Source organism: Pan troglodytes, chromosome 17 (assembly GCF_028858775.2).
Source record: "Pan troglodytes isolate AG18354 chromosome 17, NHGRI_mPanTro3-v2.0_pri, whole genome shotgun sequence".
In the NCBI taxonomy this organism is placed as follows: domain Eukaryota; kingdom Metazoa; phylum Chordata; class Mammalia; order Primates; family Hominidae; genus Pan; species Pan troglodytes.
The window spans coordinates 79,098,826-79,124,709 of record NC_072415.2 but is presented as its reverse complement, the minus strand read 5'-3'; the positions used below and the strand labels follow the sequence as shown (position 1 = coordinate 79,124,709).

The following is a 25,884-nucleotide window of genomic DNA, read 5'->3' as shown; positions in this document are numbered from 1 at the left end:
GGTTCAGCATAAAGTAAGTATTTGGAGAAAATTTAAATTTGGATCCTGTGTGTGTATGTGTGTTTAATTATGTTAGGCATCACCTAAGATGCAATATAGAATGACACTTATAAGGGAGGCATGGGATGTGGTAGGGAGAGGGTATGTTTAGTCAATGATGAAAACGGAAGAAAAGAGTTGTCTAATATTAGAAAAAAGATACAACGAAACCCATAAAGCATATTTTAAATTTTTCTTCAGTGCAGAATACTAGCAACAATAAAGATTTAACAAACTTTAAAAGTTTTCCCAGAACTCAGAGGGAAAAAACAACCTGAGTTTAAAATGCTTAAGAAGAATACAATTGATATACCAAACAAAAAGTGACAGCAGCTCTATTTAGCCCTTCCGAAGGGATAATTGATGATCAAAAGGTAGAAGGAAAACATAAAAAAACAAAAATACATAAGACATTGCATTGTATTTAAAAATCTTCCTCAGAAAAATGGAAAGATTTGAACATAGAAATCGAATGTGCTTTTCACAATTACATTAAATTTATTAGCCAATATTTATATTAAGACATATTCTGTTCACATTCAAACATAAGAATAAAACAATTTTTAGTAATTTAGCAGAAAAAAGAGGATACTTTCAATGGGAAAAACTGATGGCAGATATTACTTCTGTAACACTGAGATAGTGGAATGATGTTCATTGATGGTAATATTTTGTGAACCTAGAATTCCATGCAATCCAAGCAGTTCTTCACTTGTGAAAGGAATGGTAACTGCTTATCATTCTGGATGAAAATTACTAATATATTGTACCAGATTACTGATAAAAGACCAAAATAAAGAGGTCACTTATAGGAAGAGCTAGATTTAAATGTCAATAAATTTTTGAAATATATTAAGAGCTAAATAAAAATATTTATGCTTTCATTTAAAAATTGTTACTATCAAACACATCTTATATGTATGGTCAAAAAGGAAAGATGCTAATCTAGGCCTAATCCCCACTAAATAAGTTAATAAACATGAGTTGGGAATATGAGTTTTACTAAAAGGTTAAACACATACACACACAAATAGGCTTCAATAACCTGAGAAATGACATAATCTGAGGACTTAAGAATATGGAAATCATGATATAGATTGACTACTCATGAATGTCAAAAATATTTATTAATTTAAAAATAAAGCATAATAGTTACAAACTGAAAATCAGGGTAAATGAATAAAATGTATTTAATAACACTATGAGCTTTTATCTCCAGTTCTACATTTTAATCCATGTAAATTTAGAAGGGCAAGAAAAACAAAGGCAAAGAGTAAGATAAACAATTCTTCATGTAGGGGAATATTTAAAATGTAATCTCATTCTTGACCTTAATTACAAAGCTCTAATTAAGAGATTCAAGATTTTAAAAGTAACTTAAATGACTCTTAGAAATAATCAAGATGTATAAATCAAAATGTATAAATCCCAAACAAAGAGTAGAGGGTAATATATAAAAGCAGTACTGCATAACACAATCCCTATATAACACACAGAATGCAAGGAAAACATCAAGAAATTTAAAGCCATAAAATAAAGCATATATTTATTTTATATGTATGTTAACTATTACTATTGTTAATATTCTAAACACTTTTTATAAAAGATAAATGCTTAGATTAACTTTACACTAAACCCACTTATAATCTGTAGAAAAGAGGCCACGGTGGGCTGGAATGATAAACTGAGACTTGAGGGCCAGCTTTCCTCATGAGTTACTTGCAGAATTCTGAGGTTGTTAGGGAGGATAAAGAGTTAAGATAAAAACTTCTGCAAAGAACGAAAGAAGTATCCAATAATCCCAGAGTATTTAAGGAAAAAGGCCTAGAAATAAAGCAAGCAAGAGATGAGAGCAACAGAGAAAGCTGAGATTCATCAAAGGGTAAATCAAAAGCTTGAGAATCATAAAGTTTAAAACCAAGAAGCAAGAAAATTATGATTGGGAGGAAATAGAAAACACAGAAAATAACATAAAAGTAACATTTACTTATCTTTGAAGAGGCTATAAAGGACACTGGAGTCATAAAACAAGAATATGCTATTATAAAGACAGAACTAGAAAGGGCTCAAATTGAAATAAAAAACAAACCTAAAAGATTTATCTAGCATGACATCATTTTTCTTAAATTGCTGATAATATACTGTAACAAATAGGTCATTCAGCACAAAATATAAGGAGTTTAGAAATATTGGCAAGTGGAGATCCCAAGATAATAGAGCTGTCCAAAGAGAAATTACTCCTGATTATAATAGATTTTTAGGAAAAACTGTTCATTTAGAATTAATTTATGTAGTAATAAAAGTACTTTGAAGGAAAAAGATACACATACATAAAAAATTATGCAGCTAAATATAGGCAATGATTAAGTTCAAAAAGAAAATAATAATTGAAAAGGTAACTGTCAGAACATTTAATTATAGTACACTATGAGGCTCTGCCATAAACAATCTTAACATTCTCAGGAAAATGTAACTGTATTTAACTAAAACTTTAGTATAAACTATATTGGAATGATGAGATAGAAGAGTGGTGAAAGTTGTGTTGGTGTAAGAGTTCATCAGATGTAATGAGTTCTCAAGAGATAATAGAACAAGGATAGTAGGAAAAGCCTATATAGAACTTGAGGATAAGTAGCAGCAGGAGAAAGATTTAATGTATACAAGAGTAGTGTCCTTGGGAAATGACATTCTGATTAAAATGAAATACATTATCAAATTCTATGAGGTCAAATACCTCATAGTTTAAAGTTTCTGAGATTTGTGTTTGCTTAAAAAGGCCTTTTCTGAAATCATTACAAAAATAATCTCATTTTCTTATAATACTTTCCTAGTTTACTTTTGTTTATAAAAGTATCTCTTTAATCTACTTGGGGTTTAATTTTGTATGGTTTAGTACTGACTTTTAAAAAATTTTGTTTGATTATATCTAATGTCACAGATGTAGTTATTTCTAATGTTACCGATTTAAATAAACTTAAGTAGAGGACTCATAGACTCACGTATTCTGTTCAAAATTTTAAGTAAATTCCATTATGTTGTAATGAGGAAATGAAATATTTAATATATCATGTCTTAAACACCGTTTTTGGTGTCTTAAATATCATGAATGCCATCATCATACCTGAATAGAATTTAGATAAATTCAGCACATATTCTACACTGTCTTTTCTACTTTCTGTCATTTTCATAAACTTTGAATTTTAAAAACATATAGGGAATTCCATGGAAGAGGAATTAGTAATTCTTTCTAAAATAAAGGCTTAGAGTTCTCAGTAGACTACTATACTATACAAATGTCTTGCATTAACCAAGTGTCAGTAGAATAATGTAATTTAATAGAAATTAGTTTTATTTACACTTTCTCTCCAGATCTCTTCCAATATTTGAGATTGGGGCATTTGACAACATTGCCAAACCATGCGAATCTCAGTTATAGATATCTGAGGGAAACAAGTGTACCAAGAGCAATTCTATCTTCAATGAAGGAAATGTACATTGCTATTATGAATGCATCTGTGCTTTTCAATTCTGAAATTCCTGTTCTTAAACATTAATTTACACTTTAAAATGCCCTTAAAAGTCGATGAAAAAAGAAACACAAAGTTACCTCAGCATTAATCAAGAAATTTGTTGAATTCTCTTCCAGTTTCCAAATATTTGTAGTAATTATTGCCACTTTTGGGGTTGTTATTGAGATAAAGCACCAACTTACAATATGAATCCTGAGTTATTAGAGCCCCTGAAATTGTTTTCACTCCTACTATTTATGTGAAATAAATAATGTCATTTTTATACTTTCTTATTTATCTCATGTTTAGTTACTAACAACTGTATGATATTAGGCTCAGCATGGGGGGATGATGGTGTGTGTGTGTGTGTGTGTGTGTGTGTGTGTATGTGTGTGTGTGTAGATTGCAGCCTCCAAATAAATGTATTAAAAATTCGTTTTCTAAATAATAAGTCAAATAATAGAAACATTAATACCATCACCTGATCACAGGACTCACCATTAAAATAAAGTATCAGAGTACTAAGTTTCACTCAACAGTATAACTAAAGCAGCTACATCTTAAATACCACACTTAAGATGAGAGAATATCCTCCAAAATATATTTTATATACAGGGGAATGAAGTTAAAGACTTACATAAAAAAGCTATATTCTCATTCAAGTGTAGTATTCTCTGAGCTTGTATCCAATCATTCACAGATTAAATAAGCAAGCAAAGGGGAAGTGATGAAATCTGCTATTGTGCAACTGAATAATATGCCTAAGGGAATAGTATTGTGTTCATTCACAAAATTATTTATAGAGCTGAGTACTATTATCTCACTATTTACCCCAAGTTACGGCTTAAGGTTAAAATAATTTTTACTTCTAAGTTTTTTTTTAAGTTATATGCTTCCACTTAGTCATTTCTTCCAAAGAGGACAGCCCAGGCCAACATCTTTCTCTAAATAAAATTTGATTTTATTTTAACAGTCAAATTGCAGACATGTTAAATGCAAAAGAATCTTAATTCCTTCTAACATCTCTTTATGGGAAATATTTTCAAACCTATGAGTCATGTCATTCTTCTTGAGATCTTATTTTTGTTCGTGGTGAGCAGAACCAGAAAGTATGGCCAAATTTTATTAGAGAATTACATATCAAATTTAGTGAATAAATTTTTAAAATAATATATCAATAGCCATTGGAAAATTTTATATTTGTGTATTTTTTATCTTTAATTGATTCTTAATTTAAACCTCATGACATAATCATGAAACATGCTGGTCTTCTTCGAAATGGTACAATTAGCATACGCTAAATTATGGCTGCAAGCTTATAGCAGGTATTGCTATCTCCATTTTACAGTTGAGAAGATCGAGACTTCAAAAGATTAAATGGTTTGCTTAAATATCTTATATATATCTGATGGCTTCCAACCAGTCTCATCTATAATTCTGTCAGGTTAATCAAGTAGAAGGTTTTTTCTAAGCCCTAGATAAGCATGCGATACTTAAGAAAATAATGTATTCACTGAAGCCACTGTTTCTCACTTGTAAAACGGAGATACCATTTTCTACCTCGTAAAGCAGGTAGGATGGTGTGGGTCATACAGGGAAGAAAATGAGAGTCACTGTTAATATTATACCTGTGCTTCAGCAGTCTTTCCTTATACCATTAGCTTTTATTATATGGTTACTCTTCAAATTGTTTCTAATACATTATATTCTCTTCCTTTAGGACCATTTTTAATTTCTCCTTGTCTTCTGACACAAAACAACTTAGAATTATAGATGTTCTATTTCTCTGTTTCTTTCTCCGGGTCATCAATGTGGCTACTGAATAGCTTATTTAGGACAAATCTCTTTCCAGCATTACTTGTTTCCATGGATTGGTGCCTCACTCTGATAATTATGGTTCAAGTTGGACTTAGTATTATTTTTTCCTAATAGAGTACATTCAACTATGAGCTATGTTCCTCTCTTAAATAGATTTTTATGGGTCCAAATAAGAACATTATTATATTCAATATAGAAATTGTTTTCCTATTTAAACTTTCCAAGCCATGATTGTCAAAAATAATTATATGGGTCTGGTAGAGTTTGCTTTTGAAAAAAGTCTCTTTATTGTTCATTAGTTTCTTTGATAAATGTCGTACATAAAAGTATTAAGTACATCACACAAAATTACTCTTTTATAACCAACAGAACTGTATTCATTGAAATTAGAAATTTTCAAATGTTTCTGCATTAGTTATGTCCATAAATAAACATAAAAATTTGCCTTCATTTAAATATATAGAAACCATATATTTAGATGTGATTTCAGAAAATAGTACTAACTTTGCAACAATATATAATGGGGAGAAAAATGGAATAGTTTTGCATTTATTTCTGTCATTTCTGATTTTTTTCAGCAGTTCTGATTTTGTAGTTCTCCTCATAGAGGTCTTTTAACTCCTTAGTTTCATGTATTCCTAGGTAGTTCCTTTTTTTCTGTGTGGCTTTTAAATGGGATTGTGTTCTTGAACTCATTCTCGGCTAGAACCTATTGGTGTATAGAAATGCTACTGAATTTGTACATTGATTTTGTATCCTAAAACTTTACCTAAGTCATTTATCAGTTCTAGAATTCTTTCGTTGAAGTCTTTAGGGTTTTCTAGGTATAGAATTATATAATCAGCAAAGACAGATAACTTGACTGCATCTTTCCCTATATGGATGTCTTTTATTTCTTTGTCTTGCCTGATTCCTCTGGGTAGGACTCCCAGTACGATGCTGAATAGGAGTGATGAGAGTAGGCATCCCTGTTTTGTTCTGGTTCTCAAGGAGGATGGCTCCAGCTTTGGCCAATTCAGTATGATGTTGGCTGTGAGTTTGTCACAGGTGGCTCTTATTATTTTGAAGTATATTCCTTTGATGCCTCTTGTCCTGCCTCTGTTGAGGTGATCATATATGAGTTTTGTTTTTGATTCTCTTTATGTGTTGAATCACATTTATTGATTTGCATATGTTGAACCAACCCTGTATCCCAGGAATAAAGCCTACTTTATTGTGGTAAATTAACTTTTTAATGTACTGCTGGATTCGGTTCGTAGTACTCTGTTAAGAATTAATTCTACCAAAAAGACATGTGCATCCGTATGTTCATCAAAGCACCATTTCAAATAACAAAGACATGTAATAAACCTAGATGCCCATCAGCAGTGGGTTGGATAAAGAAAATATGGAACATATATACCATGGAATACTACACAGCCATAAAAAGAACAAAATCATGTTCCTTGCAGCAACATGGATGGAGCTGGAGGCCATTATCCTAAGTGAATTAATGCAGGAACAGAAAACCAAATACTTCATGCTACCACTTATAGGTGATAGCTAAACACTGAGTATGCATGGACACAAAGATGGAAGCAATAGACACTGTGTACTAGTCAAGGCGGGTGTGCTGAAAGACTACTTATTGAGTTCTATGCTTATTACTTGCATAATGGGATTATCCATAACCCAAACTTCAGCATCACACAATATACCTATATAACAAACCTGCATATGGACCCCTGAATCCATAATAAAAGAAAAATCATACATGTTCTTTAGAAACAAATCATGTTAGCAAGATAAGCATGCATTAAAATCAGAAATAATTGATTTCCATGCACTCTACTCCAACTGGTGTGATGAACCCAAAGTTGAGTCATAGTAAGGAAAGTTGCACAGTTACCAAGACAAGAATTCTGTGGAGATTATCTCATTTCTCACACCAATCACAGGATATCTTTTTATCCCTAAGAATATGGCACAGGCCAGGCCAGGCCAAGCCAAGACACTGAAGGCCTTTGCATTTTGGAGGAAAATGTGCACTATTTTATATATATATATGTATGTGTATATATATGTATATATATATGTATGTGTATATATGTATGTGTATATATATGTATGTATATATATGTATGTATATATCTATACACATACATATGTATATATATAATATATAATTATATATATATTAGTTCAACACTAATCTTTGAATTCTGTGTACCTGTTTCTCTTGGGTATGCAGACAATATAGTATTTTCAATATTTTGATTTAAAATCAACAAATACCTCCTTTCATCCATATTTTATTAGCCTTTGTAAGAGCTGTGTAATGAGATAGGCATTACTGAAAACAAGGAATACAAAAGGCAAACCAATTTCTATATATATTGCTTCACTTTTTACAGTAAACTATGGTACTTTGCAATAAAAATTAATTAAATGTTTCCAGTTGCAATATATGTTTTTCTTTAGGTTGAGCAATACAAACTATGCTTAATTTACTGTAATTCTATTTTGAAATGTATATATTTGAGAGTTTGCTGGTATAATGACTAAGTATTTTACACAAAGTGGTATTTTAAAAAGAATATTAAGGATTTCTTCTTTTATGTGATTATGAATATTCAATCTAAGTTAAAGATAATATTTAGATTCTGATTTCCTCTTATGCTGGAGTTTTCTGATGTATATAACTCTAATGATTTTCCTTAAATGACAAATTAGAAATTTAAAGATAAAAATTTAACTATTGAGATTACCAGTTAATGACTAGAGTTTTATATAACAATGTTCTATAGGTGACACTTTCAAAGCCTAATATATAAATGTCAAATGTGTGAAGTCAGTATTGTTATTGTTACTATAAATGATGCTTTACAGAATGCAAATAATTTTTCAAGATATTTCAACAAAAGAAAATATACTCAATGTTTAAAGGTTAAAGTAGTTGAAGTCAAGCATCAATACAATTTTACAATTTTTGTAAAGTATTTCCAAGATTTATTTAAAAGTATATTTTCCTTTTGCACATCAATTTTACTTTCTAAATTTAGTTGTTTTGAAGGAAATAATCTCTTGAAAATTAGAATACAAATAAACCAATATTTGTTGAATGTTTATTAATGCCAGATGCTATTATCAAGGGTTTCACATCCATTATTTCATTCAATCTTTGAGGCAGTTTTACATAGTTTCATTACAAATAACACACTCAAGGTCACAGAGATAATAAATAGCAAAACCTATCTTCTGATTTAGCTGGAGGAATATGTGCAGAAGCAAAAGAATATCAAAAACCTTACTAAACAATTCACATGATCTCATTACATTAAAAATCAATACAAGTTGCTAAAAAATGAAAAAGAAACAACACACAAACATAAATCTCATGGCCCCTATTTTATATTAAGACTAGCTTTCCAAAGGAGATCAAGCATGTTCAGGGTGCTGTGGCCATAAATCGAAACCCTGAACAGGCCAATATTGAGCTCCAAAATGGAATCAGTATTTAAAAACTTATCAACAAAAAAGAGCCCTGGACCAGATGGATTCACAGCCAAAATCTTCCAGACATATAAAGAAGCGCTGTTACCAATCCTACATAAATGATTCCAAAACACTGAGGAGGAAGGAATTTTCCTTAACTCATTCTACAAAGCCGCAATTCTCTGATACCAAAATCTGACAGACAGTAAAGAAAGAAAACTACAGGGCAATATCCCTGATGAACATAGACACAAAATCCTCAACAAAGTACTAGCAAAACAAATCCAGCAGCACATCAAAAAATTAATTAGCCACATAAAGTAGGCTTTAATTCTTGGTTGCAGGGCTGGTTCAACATATTTAAATCAATAAATGTAATTCACCATGTAAATAGAATCAAAATTAAAAAATCATATGAGCTTCTCAATAGATGCAGAAAAAGCTTTTGATAAAATCCAACATTGCTTCATGACAAAAACCCGCAACACACTCGGCATTAAAGGAACATACCTCAAAATACTAAGACCTGTCTATGAAAAACCCACAGCTAACATCATACAGAACAAGCAAGACCTGGAAGCATTCCACTTAAAAAGTGAAATGAGACAAAGATGGCCACTCTCACCATAGTGAGATTTTGCAACATAGCACTGCAAGTTCTAGCCAGAGTCATCAGACAAGAGAAAGAAATAAAAAGCATCCAAATAGGAAAAGAAGTCGAATTCTCTCTCTTTACTGGTGATATGACAGTATACCTGGAAAGTCCTAAAGACTATCAAAGGTTCCTAGAGCTGATAAATAACTTCAGTAAAGTTTCAAGATACAAAACCAATGTACAAAAATCAGTAACATTTCTATGTACCAATAATATTCTACCTGAGAGCCAAATCAAGAACCCAATCCATTTAAAATAGGAACAAAAAAAGGAAATAGTTAAGAATCCATCTGAACAATTAGTTGAAAGATCTCTACAAGGAGGACTACAAAACACCAAAGAAAGAAATCACAGATTACACAAATGAAAAAACGTTCCATGCTCATGGATTGGTATATCAATATTGTTAAAATGTCCATATTGCCCAACGCGATTTTTGGATTCAAAACTATGACCGTCAAAGTACCAATATCATTATTCACATAAATAGAAGAAAAATCCTCTAAAATTCATATGGAAACAAAAAAGAGCCCAAATAGCCAAAGCAATCATAAGTAAATAGAACAAAGCTGGAGGCATCACATTACTGGACTTTAAGCTATACTATAAAGCTAGAGTAACCAAAACAGTATGGTACTAATACAAAAACAGACTCATGGGTCAATTCAACAGATTAGAGAACCCAAAAATAAAGCCACAAATATACAATCATCTCATCTTTGACAAAGTCAACAATAACAAGCAATGGGGGAAGTAATCCACATTCAACAAATGATGCTGGGATAACAGGCTAGCCATATGCAAAAGAATAAACCTGGATCCCTACATTTTACCACATAAAAAAATTAACCCAAGTTGAATTATAGACTTAAATGGAAGACCTCAAATATAGGAACCCTAGAAGAAAACCTACGAAATGCCATTCTCGACATTGATCTTGTAAAAAATATATATATATTACTAAGTCCACAAAAGCAAGTGCAACAAAACTGAAACTGACAATGGGGACCTAATTAAACTAAGAAAATTCTGTAAAGTAAAGAAACTTTCAAGATAGTAAACAGATAAACTACAAAATGGGAGAAAATATTGACAATCTATGCAACCAACAAAGGTCTTATAACCAGAATCTATAAGAAACATAAAACCAGCACAAACCAAATAACATTAAAATTGAGCAAATTAAAATTTGCTCAATTAAATGAGCAAATTACCTGAGTAGACTCTTCTCAAAAGAAGATATATACATAGCCAACAAATATGTATAAAAAATGATCAACATCAGTAATTATTAGATAAATGCAAATCACAACCTCAATGAGATACTATCTCACACAAGTTAGAATGGCTATTATTAAAAAGACTAAAAAAAAAAAAGAAAAGAAAAAAGGTGTTGTTGGCAAGGTTGTAGAGCAGAGGGAACACTTATACACAGCTGGTGGGAATGTAAATTAGTTCAGCTGCTAGAGAAAGCAGTTTGGATTCTTCTCAAAAAACTTATAACAGAGCCGCTATTCAATCCAGCGATCCCATTTTTGGGTTATATACCCAAAGGAAAATACATCATCACACCAAAAAAGACACATGCACCCGTATGTTAATTGAAGTACTGTTTGCAACAGCAAAAGCGTGGAATCAACTCAGGTGCCCATCAATGGTAAATTGGATAAAGAAAATGTGGTACATACACACCATGGAATACTACACAGCCATAAGAACAGAACAAAAGCATGTCCTTTGCAGCAATATGGATGCAGCTGGAGGCCACTATCCTAAGCAAGTTAATGCAGGAACAGAAAACCAAATACCACCTGTTCTCACTTATGAGTGGGAACTAAATACTGAGTACATGTGAATATAAAGATGAAAATAATAGCCACTGGGGACTATTAGAGCAGGGAGGGTGGGAGTTAGGTGAGGGTTGGAAAACGACCTTTAGCTGCTATGCTCATGAATTGGGTGATGAGATCATTCATACAGCAAACTTCAGCAATACACACCTTACCCATGTAATAAACGTGTACATGTACCCCCTGAACCTAAAAGAAAAGCTGGGGAAAAATAACTTTCCATTAAATTTGAACTGTTTATCTGCAAGATGGGCATGGGTGGCAATGGGTATGAGGACTGAGGTCTTCTTTGAACCAGGACCTGCTGCACTGTGCCATTTGTGATAACTGGTTTGCAATAATGGATGCCAACAACTCCTAGCTGTTCCTATACATGCACGTGGCTACTTCCATAAAGCCATAGCATTAATGTCCTCTTGTCTTGAATCTGGAACGTCCCTATAACCTGCTCTAACCAATTGAATCTGAGGGAAGTAGCTGTCTGACTCCCCAGCAATCCTCCTGAAAGCCAATATCCACATGAAAAAGCTCAAGGCTGACTCCTGAGTATTGAGAGGTTACTTGGGACAAGGGAGAGGCCCAGCCAGCAGCTGTATTCCTCACCCCAGATAAGGTATCAGATAAGAGATTGAAGTCATCTTGGACATCCAGGACCCAGGAGATCTCCTAGTAAAATGCAGCTGCAAGAATCACCCCATGGGTTGAGTGGAAGCACTACCTAGCTAAACCCAGAAAACCAACAGAACAGTGGTAAGCAACACAAACATGTTTTAAGCTACTAAGTTTCAAGGTAATTTGTTTTGTAGCAGTAGATATCTGAAACAGAAATTGGTACCAGGAAATGCAGTGCTGTCATAACAAAAACATAAAATATGTAGTATTGGTTTACAAACCATGGACAAGTGGACACTGAAAAGGCAGTGAGGGGATTCATGAAAGTAAAAGCTGTAAAAGTCACAGAGAAATTATTACTGGAGGCTGGACAAATAAAGGAAATTCTGACACATGCAACATGAATAAACCTTGAGGACATTATGCCAGGTGAAATAAGCCAATGACAAAAATAAAATACTATATGATTCCATTTGTATGAGGTATCTAAAGGAGACATATTCCTAGAAAGGGGCTGAGAAGAGGAAAGATGAGGAGTTGTTTAACGGGCATAGAATTTTCAGCTTTCTGAGATGAAACATTTCTGGGTAATGGTAGCGTAACACTGGCTATACTTAACACTACTGACCTGTACACTTAGAAAGCGTAAGGTGGTAAACTTATGTGTTTTTCAGCACAATTACAATTTTTAAAAAATCTCTATTGATCATCTGTCTGTCTCCATCTCTATCTAATGTATCTATCAATCTCTATCCTATCTATCTATCTATCTATCTATCTATCTATCTATCTATCTATTATCTATCTATCTAAATTAACAGGCCTCTATTTCCCCAGCACACCATGGTAGGCAGGATGTCTGAGAAGAGAGCAATTCAGAAGGCAAAAAGGTCACTTATTCTGCAAAAAGGATGAGTAGGAGACAAGCAGAAACCTACAGGGTAAAGCTTAAATTCACGTCTACCCTCTTGGGAACCAGCAGCCATTTAACTAGCATAAAATGCAACCTCGAGTGACTCCAGCCAATATCACATACAGCAAAAGAACCACCATTTTGACCACAGCCAACTCACAGAATCTTGAATTATAGAAAATCATTGTTGTTTTCATTAAGTTTTGGCATTGATTGTTGCACACCAAGATATACCTGAAACAATATTTAGTTCCCGATATTTTGAAGGAAAATCACTGAAGCAAATATCTTTCTTAAGCCATTATCTGTACAAACCAAATGTTTACTATGCAACTTCAACCTTGAATCAAGATTAGTCTTCTTCCAGTATGTTCTTTCATAATCCTGTCCACTTAATCTATCACATCTCAACGTCGTCATCATTATGAGGATAATAATAATCTCCATTATATACGTGTTATGAAGATTAAACGAGTTAATATGCCTGATACATCTAGACAATGCTTTGTTCATAGCAACCCTGGAAGGGGTAGTTATCAATATAAGTCTGTACTGAGATCACTGAGGAGCTGCCTCATTGGTCTATCACAATAGTGGAACTCTAGAATAGAAAAGAGAACATGATATAATGTGAGAGTATAAAAACCCATTCCTCTTGGGTTCTGAGACTGCTGGATGAGCAAACATTTCAGAAAAGAGCCCCATTTTCCCCTTTATGTGTTTTTATCTAGAGATTGTGTTGTGTGCAAGAAACCGTAGAAGTCTAATGTTGAGGGATGGTGGCAGGGAGATTTGTTTTCCACTTGCGTTTAGGATCTTGAGAGGAAGATGCCTTACCAGTTGCCCCACACCCACTTGGGGCACAGCCACAGAAAAGCAGAGAAACATGGTCAGGCAAGGGGAACCCTAATATTTAGCTTCTCCAAACTGTATTTGGTTCTCATATGGGATTGTGACTGAGATGAGACCTTGACCTGCGGCCCATCCTGAAGCCTCCATCTGGGTGAATTGCTCAGTCAGTTGGTTGACAGGGGATATGATGGGATAGAGGAGGTCATACCAGAAATTGCTGAGATGGATCCAGTTCAACAGGAGGAGTGTTAAGCAAAGAGAAGAAAGTTCACATTTAAGCATCAGAAGCCAGCAAGAGTACCCAGCGACAAAATGGACTTCATTACTACACAGCCTAGAAAACACACACCAGTGCACACTTGAAGGTCGGGCCTCTTTGCCCCCCAGTGCTGAGTTCCTATTAGTCATACAATCCCCCATGTTTGGGAGAGAAACAGGGAAAAAGTGAAGACTCAGTGAATGACAAAGGCTTTTACAATGAGAGACTCTGATAAAAGTGGTCTTTATTCAGTAATGAATTAGTAAGATTTCATTTTTTTTTGACTAATCAGTGGAGGGGGGAGATGAGTAAAACCAGTATGTTATTGACTGAGTTAAATCTTACAAGTTGCCTTCAGTTGAAAATAGGTATGGAAAATTATAAGTGTCTTTTTGTTCAAAATAACATTTTACCTTAAAAACCAAACTTAAATAGGAAGCAATAAACTATAATGTATATAAAAGTTTTAAAGAAATATTCACATAACCACAATTTCCTAATTTTCTCTATTCCCACTACTCAAAGGGAAACGACAGCTTAATTTTGGCCTGATTTCTACCTAGATACTACTTTGCAATGCTGATGCCTTTCCATGATTTTACGGTAGAAATGTCTATCCAGATAAAAGTCAAAAGTCCTTTTAGTTTCTCAGCGATGCTTACAGCCTGTCTTAGACTCAATCACCGGTTATCTGTTACTTTAAAATACAAAACACTTTTTTCTGATTCATCTGCTCACTTCCGTTTTATACAAAGAATTAGAAATGACTTATAAAATTATATAAGAAATATATTGTTACACCTCTAGAATGATTCATTTTTGTTAATACAATCTGCCATCCCCACCACATAGACAACACATACATAAAAGTTTACCAATTACTTAAACAAACCAGTACTTTATACTTAAAGTCAATGGTTTTCTTATTAATGACCCAGCGTCTTGTATGGTTTTCAACTTACTTTTTCTTACCGATATTATAACTCTTTCAGATTTTATGTAAAAAGTATTCTGAAAGCTCTTTTTGACTTTCAAAATATTTACACATCTTAGAATTAAACTTGTTTTTAAATGACATTTAAACTGTCTTTTTGAGAATATGCAGTATCTGTTAGGCAAAAATTAGAAGAAGTGAAGAAGCCCATTAATTTGTATATTGTCTAAGTTTTTTCATTAATATTTCTAGTTAATAAAAACAATTTTACTGATATTTAAGAAAAGGATATGGAAATGTCTTTAAGGCCCTAATCTTTAATTCAGCATATTTTGTGAAAAAATTACCAGTTTTGCAAGTGCCTGAGTTCAGTCTCTAAGTTTTCATTTCTTTCTTTCTCTTCATCCAGAGACCTCTGGAGCTTACGGATCTGATTCAGGGAATCATCAAGCTGAAAGCGAAGTAGAAAATGCTTTAGTTAGGTTCAAGTGTTCTATAGTACATCATGGTGGCTATAGTAAATAACATCTTATCATATTCTTAAAAATTACTAAGAGAATAGATTGTAAGTATTCTCACCACAAAACTATAAGTATTTGAAATAGTACATATATTAAGTAGCTTGATTAGCTAGTCTACAATGTACACATTTAGAAAAACATCATGTTGCATATCATAAATATGTACAAATTTTACTTGTCAATTTAAAAATAAAATTTAAATTAAAAAACATGAGGATCCATTCTATATAAGACACAGTTTTCTATCTCCATCTTAATAAGAAAAGCTCTTAATGAAAAACAAAAGTAGTTGAAATAAAGTAACCCTTTAAAAACAAGGTATATTTTTGTATGACAGTAACTTACCAGTAGTGTATGTGTGAGTATCTTTTGTATATGTGCATGAATAAATGAAAATATTCATTTATTTTAATAGGGTTAATGTACATATTCAGTAATAAACCTCAAAATGATCTCTGAAATACTTGACAAAATCCTTTCTATGTAGCCACTCTTCTCCCATTTCCACTCTTGCCTCCCCTAGCTATAAGTCACTGAACTATAACTTGTGTTTTTTATTCCCATGGCTTTGAACAAAATACACGTGTGTGTGTACATATTCACATATACATATGCTAAGTGTATATATATATGCGAAATATATTTATATATATAATTGAAAATGTATCCTTTTAATTGTTTTAATTAAAAAAGGTATTTCATGCTATATGTAATATTCTTGCTTTTTAAATCCAACGGCTAAGACTCATCTACAGTAATGTTTCATCTGTGGTCTCTTTGTCCTCTCTATATTATAGCACTGCATTACTATGCCATGACATATACACCTACCCTCCTTTCCATGAGTATTTATATTGTCTCCAGCCTTGTGATGCTCTGAACATTCATATATACTGGGTCCCTTGGTATCCACAGGAGATTGGTTCCAAGACCTTCTGCAGATTTCAAAATCCACATATGCTCAAGTCACTAATATAAAATGGGGTAGTATTTGCCAATAATCTATGCATATCCTCCTCTATATTTTAAATTATCTCTAGATTACTTATAATACCTAATAGAGTATATAATATATAAAAATGGTATATAACTACTTGTTATATTGTGTTGTTTAGGGAATAATGACAAAAATCTGTACATGTTCAGTACAGATGCATTTTTAAAAAATATTTTTGATTAGTGGTTGATTGGTTGATTCCAATAATGTGGAATCCGTGGATATGGAGGGCCAACTGGATAGATATATAGCAATGCACCGCACAACGACTTTCTGGTTAATAATGGATGCATATAAGGTAGTGGTCCCATAAGATTATAATGGAGCTATATAATGGAGTAGGCTATACCATCTAAATCTATGACCTTCACACAAAGACAAAATTACCTAATGATGATCTTTTCAGATTATATCCCTATTGTTGATACACATGCACACACACACACACACACACACAATGTATGTGTGTGTGTATAACAGATGATAGATAGATATAGATGTGATTCATCTGTGAACAATTTTCTCTTGAGACATGGCTAGCAGTAGCATCACCAGATTATACTTGTTATGATACTAAATTTCACAACGTAATACCAAAATGTCTCCCAAAATTGTTTACCAATTTAACTCAATAATTAGAAGGGATCCAGTTTAATCACATTTTCATTAACTCTTGATGTGACATTTGAAAACTTTTGTCAATCCCTGATCAATAATTATGTATAATGTCTCTTTATATTTTTATTAGATTAACATTTTTCTCATGTGTGTTTATTCAGGCCTTTTGCTCATTACTCTATTTTGGCATTTTTCCATTTCTTTTTTTCTGTATATATTCATGTTATAATGTTAATACTATTCCTTTGTTGGTCATAAGAGTCCCAAGCATTTTTGGCAGGTTTATCATTTTTTTTTCATTTAAGAGATCTTTGGTTTAATCATAGTTATTTTTATTAAATTATGAAATATATCAATATTTTCTCCTACAGTTGGGACTTGTACTTCAACTATAGAAAAATGTTATTCTGTATTTTCACTATTTTTCTTCAGGTTTTACACTTGTCATTTACGTTCTTGATCAAGCAGGAGTTAATTTTACACATGACATGAGGTAGAAACCCAATTTTATTTTTGTCCTATACAAACACATTTTGAAAGGTACATAAGTGCAAATATTGAACAGACTTATCAATTGATCTGACATATCAAATCTGTCATATGTCAAAATTCTGTATATATGATGTATAAAGTTTCTTTTATAAAGTCTGATAGCAGACCCTTTTTTTGATAATTTATTTGATCCTGCACATTGTCTGAATTACTATAGCTTTCATTATAAATTTTTACATACAATAGTAAAAGATCCCTTTTTCCCAGTTCTTTTTCCTCAGAAATACCTTGATTATTCTTGATTCTTTATAAATTTCAAAAACAGCATAGCAAATTTCATGAAGAACTATATTTGTATTTAACCTGGAGTTTCATTAACTCTATGGGATAATTTAAGTTTATTTGACATTATTTCAGTATTTAATGTTTTTGCCCAAAACACAGTGTATTTTAAATTTTACTTAGGTCATCCTTAAAGTCTCTCAACTAAATATTATAATTTTCTCCTTAGAAGCTTTGCAATTTCTTCTTAGGAGGTTTAATTTTATTAAATTTAGTTTTAGGAATTTTATATCTTACGACATTAAAAGTAATATTTTAAAGCTATTTTTCCAAAAAAATAAAATAAAATGTATTTTATAAGTTTTGTTGTATGTGTATAGTATAAATTGCCTTATTAGGCCAGGAAAAGAGGCTCACATCTATAATCTCTGCACTTTGGGAGGCTGAGGCAGAAGGATTACTTGAGGCCAGAAGTTCACGACCTGCCTGGACAACGTAGTGGGACCCCATTTCTTAAAGAAAACATAAAAATAGCCAGGCCTGGTGGCACGTGCCTGTAGTCTCAGCTACTTGGTAAGCTGAGGCAGGAAGATGGCTTGGGCCCAGGAGTTCAGGATTATGGTAAGCTATGATTATACCACTATACACCAACCTGAGTGAAGAGCAAGACCCTGTCTCTAAAATAAATAGTCTTATTAACGGAACATTTGTTTTACTGAAACACCTAGGTAAACATTCCTTGGTTTTCTAAAAATTAGACTTTTTTTTTCCTAATTGAAATAAGGTATTTTAAAATAAACTCCATTTTATTTTGAAATATATCTTTAAGCTTTGAAATCAATTAGGGTTCATATTACAGTTTTCCCATGTGTGTCTTAGAGCAAGTTTCACATGCACAGAGAGCCTAATACTCTCCATCTTTAAAATGGTTGCACTTATAGTCTTGTTATGAAGATGAAATAAGATAACATTTATAGATTGCATTATGTGGTACTGGACATGAAGCATTTAGCATACGTTATCTAACCTAAACTTGTTTTATTAGAAGGACAATGAAAATTAATGTGAAATGTAATTATGGGTACTGCTATTGTAAGTGATTCTTGGCTACACAGTGAAGGCACTATCATGACTACGAAAGTTAATGCAGTAAAATGAGCACTTAATATCTAAAGTGCGGAAGTCATCTTAAAGGCAGAATATCCCACAAGGCAAAAATAGAAAAAGCAACACTTAATCCAAGGTGATGACTAAAATGAAGCAGAAATGATAGATTCAGAAGGTTTTAGAAGTTTTCAACAAGGGTGATACACGTGAGCATCTCATCTTATAGAAGTGCTATTTTGTCCTGTATACTAACAAACTGAAATTATATGCAAACATTGTGAGTTGAATTACAATGAATCTGTCTGTAATTTGCTCCTTCAACACTTGGCTCATAGACAATATCAAGGTTTTAGAAATGCAGATTTAAGGCCGTGCGCAGTGGCTCATGCCTGTAATACCAACACTTTCAGAGGCCAAGGCAGGTGGATCACTTGAGTGAGGAGTTCCAGACTAGCCTAGTCAACATAGTGAAACCTTGCCTCTACTAAAAATACAAAAATTAGCCGGGCATGGTGGCGGGCACCTGTAATCCCAGCTACTCAGGAGGCTGAGGCAGGAGAATTGCTTGAACCAGGGAGGTGGAGGTTGCAGTGAGCCGAGACTGAGCCACTGCACTCCAGCCTGGGCAACAGAGTGAGACTCCGTCTCAAAAAAAAAAAAAAAAAAAATGCAATGAAAATTTAAGCAATGGACCCTGACATACTCTGAATAAGCTGAGAGGTCTTGGCTTTGAACTGCTCTTTTTAGGAAAAAAAATCCACAACAAAAAGTATCTTACTCGAGTACTATTAATTGTGTTTTTCTAGGTTAACCATTAAAATATTTTAAGAAGTGTTTTATTTGCTAAGTGGCCAGGTTGTTTTCTTCTTGGCCTTACTGGGGCTTCCATGGGGTGGGTCTGTGTGATTTTATTCTCCTCCCTTCTACACAGTAATTTTTAGCACCTTTATTCTTCCAATTGAATATTTTACAATGTTGGGGAATTTTCCACACATGTTCAGCTTCCAGACAAAAATCTTGCTTTTCCCTTGAAGTAGATTGCTGATCCTTAGCACTAGAGAATAAACCAATAATTTCAGTATTTATTAAAAGCGCATGTTAAAAAAAAAAGGATGAATTCATGTCCTTTGCAGGGACATGGATGAAGCTGGAAACCATCATTCTCAGCAAACTAACACAGGAACAGAAAACCAAATACCACATGTTCTCACTCATAAGTTGGAGTTGAACAATGAGAACACATGGACACAGAGAGGGGAACATCACACAGCAGGGCCTGTCAGGGGGTAGGGGACTACGGGACGGATACCATTAGGAGAAATACCTAATGTAGATGATGGGTTGATGGGTGCAGCAAACCACCATAGCACATGTATACCTATGTAACAAAACTACACGTTCTGTACATGTATCCCAGAACTTAAAGTATAATAAAAAAAAAGAAAGAAAATCTTAAAACCTTTGATGATGGTAACATACAGGAATTTCAGATTCTTTTAATGTTACATTTTTACCTAATATTTACAATGAAAAATATAATTCAATGAAAAAACCAAGAGTTTAAAAAAAATAAATAAAAGTAAATAAAACTGCAATAAATACCAATCCTCCTCTATACAAAGTCAAACCACTGCTAAAGATGAACCAGATCCCAAGTGATTGATCTCTATACCAGCGTTATTAAAGTGAAATCAATTTAAATGTTAGAAAGAATTATACAGATTTAAGTTGTTACTCTTCCAAGGGGTGTTGGGGAGGGGAGTTTTTTTTAAGCACCCTGATGGAGAAATGCTATTCTGTAAACTCTTCTCATCAAGTATTTATGCTTACAGAATGAACATTTTGTTAATATATATCATAATGAACTCCCAAATAATATTTAGTCTTATTTCTGAATTTCAAACATTTAGACATTTTTCAGTAATACCCACATTTTGTTGCTATCTATAATTCCTAATTCATAGAGATGGCACAAGTTTACTTTCTTACCATAAAAGTTTCCCCTTGTATCAAACTCACACATATTTGTTGATTTCACTTTTCTTAGTTTCCATTTTCTATGGAGAAACCAGAATGTTCAACATTCATGCCTCATTAAAAATTTATTTTTAGAAAGATTTTCATTCTGTTATATAGGTTCAAGATTAAAAACACAATAATGTAATAGGCTAATAGTAATGTTTGACTAATATTATTCTGGACCCTCAACTTATTTTACATTTTCATCTTCTCACCTGTATACCGACTTGGGAAAAAAACACACACACACACACACACACACACACACTTATTTGGCATTACAGTGCCAGTACTTAGGATAGTTCCTAAATAATTTAATAGATGAATGAGAAATGTTTCTTTTAAACTTTTTCTTTGATTCATAAATTTTTAACTTCTGCTCTATTATTTTAGATTTTAGTATTTGAATATCAGTGTGGGCTATGACATTTAGGAAGTTAACTTACAGGTATTATTAGATATTTAAGAAACATTTTAGTAGTTTGATAGGAATAGCATTTAATCTGTAAGTTGCTTTGGGCAGTATGGCCATTTATACAATATTGCTTCTTCCTGTCCATGAACATGGAATTATTTTCCATTTGTTTTTGTCATATCTGATTTATTTGAACAGTGTAACTCTCATTGTAGAGATATTTTACCTCCCTGGTTAGCTGTATTCCTAGGTATTCTATTCTTTTGGGGGCTATTGTGAATGGGACTACATTCCTTATATGACTCTAGGTTTAGATGTTGGTGTTTAAGAATGCTACTGATTACTGTACATTGATTTTGTATCCTGAAACTTTGCTGAAGTTGTTTATCAGATCAAGGAGATTTTGGGAACAGATGATGAGGTTTTTTTAGATATAGAATCACGTCATCTGCAAACAGGGATAGTCTCACATTCTCTCTTCCAATTTGGATGCCTTTTATTTCTCTCTTGCCTGATAGCTCTAGTCAGGACTTCTCATACTATGTTGAATAGGAGTGGTGAGACAAGGCATCTTTATCTTGTACTCGTTATCACAGGGAATGCTTCCATCTTTTGCCCATTCAGTATAATGTTGGTTGTGGGTTTGTCTTAGATGGCTCTTATTATTTTGAAGTATGGTCCTTCAATGCCTAGTTTATTGAGGGTTTTTAAGATGAAGGGATATTGGATTTTATTGAAAGTGTTTTCTGTAGCTATTGAGATAATCACGTGGTTTTTGTCTTCAGCTGTCTTTATGTGATGATTCACATTTATTGATTGCCATCCCAGGGATAAAGCCTACTTGATCATGGTGTATTAGCTTTTTGATGCGATGGCAGATTCAGTTTGTGAGTATTTTGTTGAGGACTTTTTGCATCTATGTTCACTGAGCATATTGGCCTGAAGTTTTTGTTTGCTGTTGTTGTGTCTCTGCAAAAAGAGCCCAAATAGCCAAGACAATTCTAAGCAAAAATAACAAAGCTGGAGGCATCACACTACCCAACTTCAAACTATACCACAAGGCTACAGTAACCAAAACAGCATGGTACTGATACAAAAATAGACACATAGACCAATGAAACAGAATAGAGATCCCAGAAATAATGACACATGCATATAACTATCTGATCTTCAACAAAGCTGACAAAAACAAGCAATGGGAAAAGGACTCTCTATTGAATAAATGGTGCTGGGATAACTGGCTAGCCATATGTGGAAGATTGAAACTGGACCCCTTCCTTATACCATATACAAAAATCAACTCAAGATGGATTATAAAGACTTAAATATGAAACCTAAAACTATAAAAGCCCTGGAATATAACCTAGGAAATACCATTCTGTACATAGGACCTGACGGATATTTCATGACAAAGATGCCAAAAGCAATTACAACAAAAGCAAAAATTGACAAATGGGATCTAATTAAAGTAAAGACCTTCTGAACAGCAAAATAAAGTATCATAAGGGTAAACAGACAACCTACAGAATGAGAGAAATTTTTTGCAAACCATCCATCTGACAAAGGTCTAATATCCAGAATGCTTAATTAAGGACCTTAAAAAATTTACAAAAGGAAAACAAACACCATTAAAAAGTGGGCCGAGGATATGAACAGACAGTTCTCAAAAGACATTCATGCATCCAATAAGCATATTATAAAATGCTCAGCCTAATTATTAGAGAAATGCAAATAAAAACCACAATGAGATACCATCTTATACCAGTCAGAATGGCTATTATTTATGAGTCAGAAAATAATAGATGCTGAGGCGAGGTTGCAGAGGATAGGGAATGCTTATGCATTTTGGGTGGGAGTGTAAATTAGTTCAGCCATTCTGGGAAAGCAGTGTGGTGATTCCTCCAAATACTTAAAACAGAATTACCATTTGACCCAGCAATCCCATTGTTGGGTATATACTCAAAGGAGTATAAATCATTCTACCACAAAGACATAAGCATGCATATGTTCATTGCAGCACAATTCAAAATAGCAAAGACAATCAACTTATATGCCCATCAACAGTAGACTAAAGAAAATGTGGTACACGTACACCACGGGACACTATGCAGCTATAAAAAAGAATGAGTTTATGTTCTTTGCAGCAACATAGATTGTGCTAGAGGTCATTATTCTAAGCAAATGAACACAGAAACAGAAAACCAAATACCACATGTTCTCACACATAAGTGGGAGCTAAACAACAAGAGCACATGGACACAAAGAGGAGAACAGCAGACACTGGGACCTACTTGAGGGTAGAGGGTGGAAGGAGGGAGACGATCAGAAAAAATACCTACTGTATTGGGTGCTATGCTTATTATCTGGGTGATGAAGTAATCTGTACACCATGCCCCTGTGACATGCAGTTTACCTATGTAAGAAACCTGCACATGTACCATTAAACCTAAAATAAAAGTAAAAAATAAAAAGGAAATATTTTGGTCCAACTATTAAAGACATTGGAGTTTGAATACAGTATGATCCTTTAAGTAAAATTTATTTTTAAAATGTAAAATTAATTTAAAATGATTCCTCAGTATTTCTGTTTTTGTATTAAGCATGTGTATTTATGAACAGCCTAATGATTATTTAGTAAACAACATAGTTATAATACATTTAAAACCATAATTTTGAGAGTATTTTATCACAGAAAGAAATGATTAACATGTTAATAATTTGTTTATTACATGTTTTATTCACTAGAAAAGTTTGTTTGTATTCATTTTATCATAATCATTATATTTTCGTTGTCATTTGTCATGTTTTGATATATTGAATGCTTCATGAATAATTTACTATTGATACGTTTTAGGAACTGAATTGTGTTCCCTCCAATTCAATATGTGAATTCAAAATTCACATATTGAAGCATTAAACCCTAATGTGACTCTACCTGGAAGTAGAGTAAGAAGGTAATTAAGGCTAAATGAAGTTGTAAGAGTGGTGCCCTACTCCAGTAGGGTATTCAAATAAGAAGAGAAAGAGATCACAGGAGCGCACACACAACAAGAAAAGGTGATGCAAGGTCTCAGCAAGAAGGCGGCCATCTGCAAACCAAGAAGAGGGGCCTCATGAGAAACCAACCTGGCTGATACTTTGAGATTCTGAACGTACAGCCTCCAGAAATGTGAAAAAATAAATTCCTGTTGTTTAAGCTACTCAATTTGTGGTATTTCATTATGGCAGCCCATGCTGCCTCATACAATATATACAAAGTAAAACAGAATAATCTACAGAGATTCATTGACACTTAAGGAAGAGATCCCAAACGTGGTTCCCAACTGTTACTGTTCCTTTGGTTTGCATGTGTAAACAGTCATGAAGTCACGTGAGCTTCAGTTTCCTCATTTTAAAAAGGAAATAATAATGTTAAACTATCTCACAGAGCAGAGATAAATTAACTATTAAAATCTTAAGGAAGCTCTCTATAAATATCAAAACATAGAAATAATGGTCCTCAGCATAGCTGTCTTCCTTCAATCAGTCTTTCTCAGAGTTATTCATTTCGAATATCTCATATTGCCTTCTCTAGAGGGAAAATACTTACTGAATTTGGCAAATGTACAGGGTTTCCCAGGAGAACTATTACATGCATTTGTCATTTTAGAAGACAATAAATATTGAGAGCACACTATGCCTTTGGCACAGTTTTCAATGCTTTCATTTAATCTGCACAATGGTCCTGTGGTTAAGAACCAAAGTTACTGTGGCAAAATGAGAATACTGTGTTCATTGTTTTTGGAAGCAATGTTCATTAGAAGTAGAATCATGGCTCATTAGCATTTGAACCAGACAGATTCCACAACCTCAAACTCTTAACCTCTATTCTACAGTCAGTAGGATGTCTTGCTTTATGACAGGTAAAAAGATTTCCATTCAATTATAGAGATAGATTTTTACCATTAAATCATTCTTTCAATGTAGTGTTGGTAATATATTTTTTGCTGTGGTTTTGGTTTGGTTTTGTTTGTTCTTTTTAAAAAACTGGCCACATACTAAATGCAATAGCTGGGAATGTTTTTAAAAAATCACTTTCATGGACCCCTTACCAGACATTCTGAACTAAAATTTCAGGGGCAGTTCTCATGCAATTTATTTCCACTTCCTTCACGTGATGCTGTGCTTATAAAATCTGAAAACAACTGGGATGTATTGTAGAACTTTTAAGAAAACTCTTTCAGGCTTAATTAGGGATAGGAACTGTGGGGAAAAGCAAGAGAGATCAGATTGTTACTGTGTCTGTGTAGAAAGAAGTAGACATAGGAGACTCCATTTTATTCTGTATTAAGAAAAATTCTTCTGCCTTGAGATTCTGTTAATCTATGACCTTACCCCCAACCCTGTGCTCTCTGAAACATGTGCTGTGTCAAACTCAGGGTTAAATGGATTCAGGACGGTGCAAGATGTGCTTTGTTAAACAAAGGCTTGAAGGCAGCATGCTCCTTAAGAGTCATCACCACTCCCTAATCTCAAGTA

General features: G+C 33.2%; 1 protein-coding gene across 38 annotated transcripts in view; it reads right to left on the bottom strand.

Annotated features, from left to right (window-relative positions):
- CCDC102B (coiled-coil domain containing 102B) overlaps window positions 1-25,884 on the bottom strand; it is a 428,597-nt gene that overhangs the window by 81,517 nt on the left and 321,196 nt on the right. For 30 of the 38 annotated variants that reach the window (XR_010151991.1, XR_010151987.1, XR_010151988.1 and 27 more), the window contains one exon: window positions 15,263-15,366. Coding sequence is in view for 32 of the 38 variants with exons in the window: in XM_054671830.2 (XP_054527805.2) it covers window positions 15,263-15,366 (104 nt within the window). In the remaining 6 variants the exon portion in view is untranslated. Of the gene's footprint in view, window positions 1-14,205; window positions 15,367-25,884 lie in introns of those variants that run through there. The other 8 variants (XR_010151989.1, XM_063795836.1, XM_054671834.2 and 5 more) reach the window with 1 other exon arrangement.